The following is a 7,500-nucleotide window of genomic DNA, read 5'->3' on the forward strand; positions in this document are numbered from 1 at the left end:
ATTACTAGTTTCTATGTAACTGTTTTTATATTGTTTTACTTTCTTTTGTATTCAAGAAAATGTTTTTAATTTATTTATCTTATTTTATTTTATTTAAAAAAAAAAACAACCTTATCTTCACCATACCTGGTTGTCCAAATTAGGCATAATAATGTGTTAATTCCACGACTGTATATATCGGTATCGGTTGATATCGGTATCGGTAATTAAAGAGTTGGACAATATCGGATATCGGCAAAAAGCCATTATCGGACATCCCTAAATAAAGGTGTTATTAAATGTGGCATTCAAACATTTAATGTCAAATGATAACTTTTTTTTTAACCAATATTTGTATTTGTGTCAATATTTGATTGATTATTTAATTATGTATTTTACAATTATTTAATGTTTTATTTCCAATAATTAATTAACTATTTGTTTTAACTTAATATTAAATGTTATCATGATTGAAATAATTCCAGATTAAATTATGTAATTTTTTAATTCATTATTTTATGATTCACAGTAATTATTTGTTGATTAATTTAATTATTTCATGATTAAAATAATTGAATTTGCTCATTGGATGGGATCCCTGTTAGCCCCGCCCACTGACTTTGACGGCTGAGTTTGACAGGTGAAATACATTCATCAAGTGCTGACACACGAGTTTATGGCAGATCATGAAATTAATAACGAATTAAATGCATTAAATTGTGAAATAATAACACATTAAATAATGTAAACAAAACAAATTAAATGATGAAGTAATTAATTAAATTGTGAAATAATTAGATCATTGATTTATTATTTGAATTTTGATTGTACTTTTCCAAGAAATACATTGACAAACTTGATAACACATTCATGTATTTAATTCTAATTCTAATTAACAATGACACATTTAAATGGTCATTTTTAAAGATCCATCCATCCATCTTCCTCCGCTTATCCGAGGTTCGGGTCGCGGGGGCAGCAGCCTAAGCAGGGAAGCCCAGACTTCCCTCTCCCCAGCCACTTCGTCCCGCTGGACATTTAAAGACATACATTTAAAGATGTATTTATTTATTTCATTTTGCCCCATTTGAGCGTCCATACTAAACACGTCCGTCCGACCTCAATGACACAGTTCCACTCCAGTCCTGTAGGCGGTGATAATGCACATCACTGTCCCTGATGCAAGCAGACTGTAAATAGTTCTCCACCTTTATGGACATTTGCACTTCTTATCAAAAATCAACAGAACTTAGATTGGTTTATTTATTTGGCGCTGAAAAAGCAGTTTGTGCTGCCTAAAGACCTAGAAGTCGTCATTACTTAGTACCTGTTTGACACCCCAGGAAGAAGTTTGTGGCGGTGACTGAGGACTGCATGCTCCTGGCGGTCGGCGTCATCGCCGTGGCAACCTTCATCCTGCACGTCAGAGAATGGGAAGAAGTAAGACGAGGCCACGTTAGAAGAAGGAAAGCAAGTGTGCTCACCACTTGTGTGTGTGTTTGCTGTCAGGTGGTGAAAGAGCTCAGCCACATCACGGGAATCTCCACCAGGAGCATCAGCGATTTCGCCCGCGTGGCCCTCAAGCTCATCGTGGAGGGCCCTCAGACGCCGACCTGATAAGTCTCGCCTCTCCTCCTACTGTGCACGTTATTAGAAGCAATAAACCCCCCTCGTCTTAGCGCTACACCTCGCCTTCTTTTCTCACGCACCTGTCCACCAGCGATGCCAGGTGTGGTCTCGCGTCAATAATACTTTGTGGAAACTAACATTCACTCATTAAAATGGTATACCAGTACTAGCATAGCACCGTGATACTAATGAATCATTTTTTTTAACGGGCGCGTCGTCACGTGGTGACATTGCAGGTTTTTTCTCCGTTAGCCGTGATGCTAATTTTCTCTATGTTAAATCCCATTCATTTATGCTAACAACGTTAGCGATCCGAATTGACCTTTTTTGTGATGTGTAAAGTTCAACTAGCAAATCCATCCATCTAGCCATTCTGTTGTCATACAAGAATGTAGCTTATAGTTTGATTTAGCATGCTGGTTGACTGTTCATTTATTCATCTAGACTATTTCTATTCATTTGACCATCAGTCAAAAAGACTACTCCAATTGTTTAGCTGACTATTTATATCTGGGTGTGGCATTGCATTAGTGTTTGACAAGAATAAATACATACAAAGAGAATAATGCCATGGAGACATTTCACCCCAACCAATGTAGGCAGAAAGGTGGTGTACATCTGCAAATAGTGTGCAAAGAGCTACGTCAAAAAATGCCACAAAGATACAGCAGCATATAGACATGTGCCCAATAATATATAATTATTGGAATGACCCATTTATTCCCATTCATTCCCATATATTCCCATTCATTCCCAAATATTCCCATTCATTCCCATATATTCCCATTCATTCCCATATATTCCTATTCATTCTCATATATTCACATTCATTCCCATATATTCACATTCATTCCCATATATTCCCATTCTTTCCCATGTATTCCCATATATTCCCATATATTCCCATTCATTCCCATATATTCCCATTCATTCCCATTCATTCCCATATACTCCCATTCATTCCCATATATTCCCATTCATTCCCATATATTCCCATTCATTCCCATATATTCCCATTCATTCCCATTCATTCCCATATATTCCTATTCATTCCCATATACTCCCATTCATTCCCATATATTCACATTCATTCCCATATATTCCCATTCATTCCCATATTTCCCATTCATTCCCATATACTCCCATTAATTCCCATATATTCCCATATATTCCCATTCATTCCCATATATTCCCATTCATTCCCATTCATTCCCATTCATTCCCATATACTCCCATTAATTCCCATATATTCCCATATATTCCCATTCATTCCCATATATTCCCATTCATTCCCATTCATTCCCATATACTCCCATATATTCACATTCATTCCCATATATTCCCATTCATTCCCATATATTCCCATTCATTCCCATATATTCCCATTCATTCCCATTCATTCCCATATACTCCCATATATTCACATTCATTCCCATATATTCCCATTCATTCCCATATATTCCCATTCATTCCCATATACTCCCATTAATTCCCATATATTCCCATTCATTCCCATCCATTCCCATATATTCCCATTCATTCCCATGTATTCCCATATATTCCCATATATTCCCATTCATTCCCATTCATTCCCATATATTCCCATTCATTCCCATATATTCCCATTCATTCCCATATATTCCAATTAATTCCCATATATTCCCATTAATTCCCATACATTCCCATATATTCACATATATTCACATATATTCCAATTAATTCACATTCATTCCCATATATTCCCATTAATTCCCATATATTCCCATTAATTCCCATATATTCCCATATATTCCCATTCCCATTAATTCCCATATATTCCCAATCATTCCCATATATTCCCAGGGACGGCGTGGCGAAGTTGGTAGAGTGGCCGTGTCAGCAATCGGAGTGTTGCTGGTTACTGGGGTTCAATCCCCACCTTCAACCTTCCTAGTCACGTCCGTTGTGTCCTTGGGCAAGACACTTCACCCTTGCTCCTGATGGCTGCTGGTTAGCGCCTTGCATGGCAGCTCCCGCCATCAGTGTGTGAATGTGTGTGTGAATGGGTGAATGTGGAAATAGTGTCAAAGCGCTTTGAGTACCTTGAAGGTAGAAAAGCGCTATACAAGTATAACCCATTTATCATTTATTTATTTATCATTCCCATATATTCCCATTCATTCCCATATACTCCCATTCATTCCCATATATTCCCATTCATTCCCATATATTCCCATTCATTCCCATATACTCCCATTCATTCCCATATATTCCCATTCATTCCCATATATTCCCATTCATTCCCATATATTCACATTCATTCCCATATATTCCCATTAATTCAGTAATTCATTAATTCATTCCCATGGACGGTGTCCAACTTTGAATAATCAAAAAATTGTCAATATTTCCAAATTTCCCGTGCTTAACTTCCCATTGGTAAATTTCCGGAAAGTTTCCGGAAATTCACCGGAAACTTTCCACCCCTTTGCGACCCTAGTAGCAACACTTCACGACAAAAGCTGGTTTTATGAGTATGTGTGGACGGTTACCACGGTTACCAGTGACTACTTTGTCAAACACACACACACACACACACTGGCTGAGTAATCCCGTTTCCAGGGCTTCCCTCAGGTATTTCTCATTAAAAGTCCAAATATGTCCTGCTACTTCCCAACATGGCTGCCGACTAAAGGTTATATTTAGCTAGCAGCTGACTTGTGCGGGATGGATGGTTCCTGGTTCACGTTCCTCCAAGTTCCCATCCCACCTGTGCATGTTCCTCCAAGTTCCCACCTGTGCATGTTCCCTCAGAGCCAGCAAAAGATCACCAATTGAACGTTGGTATTTTGGATGGTTAAAGTGAGTGAAAGTATGACATTGAAATGTAATCAAGTCACTTTTTAAATGAGATTTTCTGCTTTGCACCTTTGACCCGCTAAGTAGGAGCATCTGGAATATTCTAATGATGGATCTCTAATTGTATTGACGGAGGAGGAGGAGGAGACCATCTCTCGTCTCATACGGCCACCACGGGGGAGGGGAATCACATTTTGATTGACATGCAGCCAGGATTGAGGTATTAGTGCCTGTTTGCATCATACATCATTCATAACTCCTCTACTCTAATGGCTTTTATTGGCAGCCAAAATTCATCCATTTATCATTCTTCTTCCACAAACGTTTGCCAAGTATCAAAACGGGAATTGTGTGCTAGCCCCAAAAAAATATTGTTAAAATATACCCAGAATTCACCATTTTCCGGGACATTTTCGAATACAACAACCTTCCCTAGTCATGGTGCCAAAAAAAAAACGTACAAAATCCATCCATTTTCTACCGCTTGTCAATCCAACCAACACAAAATGTCAACAGACATGGTCACTGAACTTTGTGGATATCATACAAAAAAAACTCCATTCACCATAAATCAATCAAAATTACACCCATTTAAATGCGTTACAAAGCATGATGGGAAAATTGCAGAACACTCTGCGCACTTATCCATGTTTGCCGCATTTTAGCTGCTTGATGTCTCTGATTGATTACAAAATGTTAAAGGGGTCGTCACAGAAATAAACAAGGTAGGAGTCCAACTTTCACATGTACTCTTAATATCCAATTATATTAATGAATAATTATAAATCTATTGTATTAATATGTTATATGACTTGGGGGGAAAAACATTTGGTATATATACATATCTACATACGTATACATAAGAATTTGGAGGTAATCCTCCTTTTTCATTGTCCCATTTAAAGCAGCAGTTCCATTGGCAGCAAAACAGGCCCAGAGCATAATACTACCACCACCATGCTTGGCGGTAGGCCTGGTGTTCCTGGGATTAAAGGCCTCACCTTTTCTCCTCAAAACATAATGCTGGGTATTATATATATATATATATATATATATATATATATATATATATATATATATATATATATATATATATATATATATATATATATATATATATATATATATATATATATATGTATATATATATATATATATATGTATATATATGTATATATATATATGTATATATATATATATATATATATATATGTATATATATGTATATATATATATATATATATGTATATATATGTATATATATATATATATATATATGTATATATATGTATATATATATATATATATATATATATATATATATATATATATATATATATATATATATATATGTGTATATATATATATGTATATATATATATATATATATATATATATATATATATATATATATATATATATATATATATATATATATATATATACATATATATATATATATATATATATATATATATATATATATATACATATACATTTTTTGTATATATACATTTTTTGTTGACACAACACAACTAGGGATGTCCGATAATGGCTTTTTGCCGATATCCGATATGCCGATATTGTCCAACTCTTTAATTACCGATATCAACCGATACCGATATCAACCGATATATACAGTCGTGGAATTAACACATTATTATGCCTAATTTGGACAACCAGGTATGGTGAAGATAAGGTACTTTTTAAAAAAATGAATCAAATAAAATAAGATAAATAAATTAAAAACATTTTCTTGAATAAAAAAGAAAGTAAAACAATATAAAAACAGTTACATAGAAACTAGTAATTAATGAAACATTTTAAAATTAAGTGTTAAAGGTTAGTACTATTAGTGGAGCAGCAGCACGCACAATCATGTGTGCTTACGGACTGTATCCCTTGCAGACTGTATTGATATATATTGATATATAATGTAGGAAGCAGAATATTAATAACAGAAAGAAACAACCCTTTTGTGTGAATGAGTGTAAATGGGGTGGGTTGGTGCACTAATTGTAAGTGTATCTTGTGTTTTTTATGTGGATTTAATAAAAAAAAATTACAAAAAATAAAAATTTAAAAAACGATACTGATAATAAAAAAAAACGATACCGATAATTTCCGATATACCATTTTAACGCATTTTTTGGCTGACTTAGATGACCATAGTAACTACTTAGATGACCATAGTAACTAATTAGATGACCATATTAACTACTTAGATGACCATAGTGACTACTTAGATGACCATAGTGACTAATTAGATGACCATAGTAACTACTTACATGACCATAGTAACTAATTAGATGACCATAGTAACTAGTATATCATGCAAAAGCGCAGATTCCAACCATTGAAATACTTTGTATAGTTGAAGACTTACGGTCATTAGACTTAGAATTTCGTTACATACGCTCATGGTAGTGCAGGATAAAAAAAGCAATAAGGTGCATATATAAATAAATATATATAAATAATATATATATAATATACATATATATATAAAATAAATAAATATATATAAATAAATAAATAGATTACTGTACATCAGTGGTCCCCAACCTTTTTGTACTAGCGGACCGGTCAATGCTTGAAAATGGGGGGGAGTAAAAAAAAAAAAAATTTTTTTTTTTTTTTGTCATAAAGAAATACAATCATGTGTGCTTACAGACTGTATCCCTGCAGACTGTATTGATTTATTTTGATATATAATGTATATATTGTTTTTTATGTTGTTTTAATTTAAAAAAATAAAAAATAAAAATATTTTTTTTAATTTCTTGTGCGGCCGCGGCCCGGTACCGGTCCGTGGACCGATTGGTACCGGGCCGCGGCCGCACAAGAAATTAAAAAAAAAAAAAAAAAAAAAAAAATATTATTATTATTATTTTTTAAATTAAAACAACATAAAAACAATATATACATTATATATCAATATAAATCAATACAGTCTGCAGGGATACAGTCCGTAAGCACACATGATTGTATTTCTTTATGCCCGGTGGTTGGGGACCACTGCTGTACATGAGTGCACATCATAATGGCAGCTAC

At 34.0% G+C, this 7,500-nt stretch overlaps 2 protein-coding genes across 2 annotated transcripts in view; both read left to right on the top strand.

Annotated features, from left to right (window-relative positions):
• cntd1 (cyclin N-terminal domain containing 1) overlaps positions 1–1,663 on the top strand; it is an 8,723-nt gene extending 7,060 nt beyond the window's left edge. The window contains exons 6-7 of the mRNA XM_062057291.1: positions 1,323–1,419; positions 1,489–1,663. Coding sequence (XP_061913275.1) covers positions 1,323–1,419; positions 1,489–1,596 — 205 coding nt within the window. The 3' untranslated portion in view covers positions 1,597–1,663. The remainder of the gene's footprint in view (positions 1–1,322; positions 1,420–1,488) is intronic.
• Positions 1,664–3,359: 1,696 nt separating this feature from the next.
• Positions 3,360–7,500, top strand: part of LOC133656290 (protein TANC2-like) — a 255,231-nt gene continuing 251,090 nt past the window's right edge. The window contains exon 1 of the mRNA XM_062057295.1: positions 3,360–4,666. The gene's annotated coding sequence lies outside the window, so the exon portion shown is untranslated. The remainder of the gene's footprint in view (positions 4,667–7,500) is intronic.

This window comes from Entelurus aequoreus, linkage group LG08 (assembly GCF_033978785.1).
Source record: "Entelurus aequoreus isolate RoL-2023_Sb linkage group LG08, RoL_Eaeq_v1.1, whole genome shotgun sequence".
In the NCBI taxonomy this organism is placed as follows: Eukaryota; Metazoa; Chordata; class Actinopteri; order Syngnathiformes; family Syngnathidae; genus Entelurus; species Entelurus aequoreus.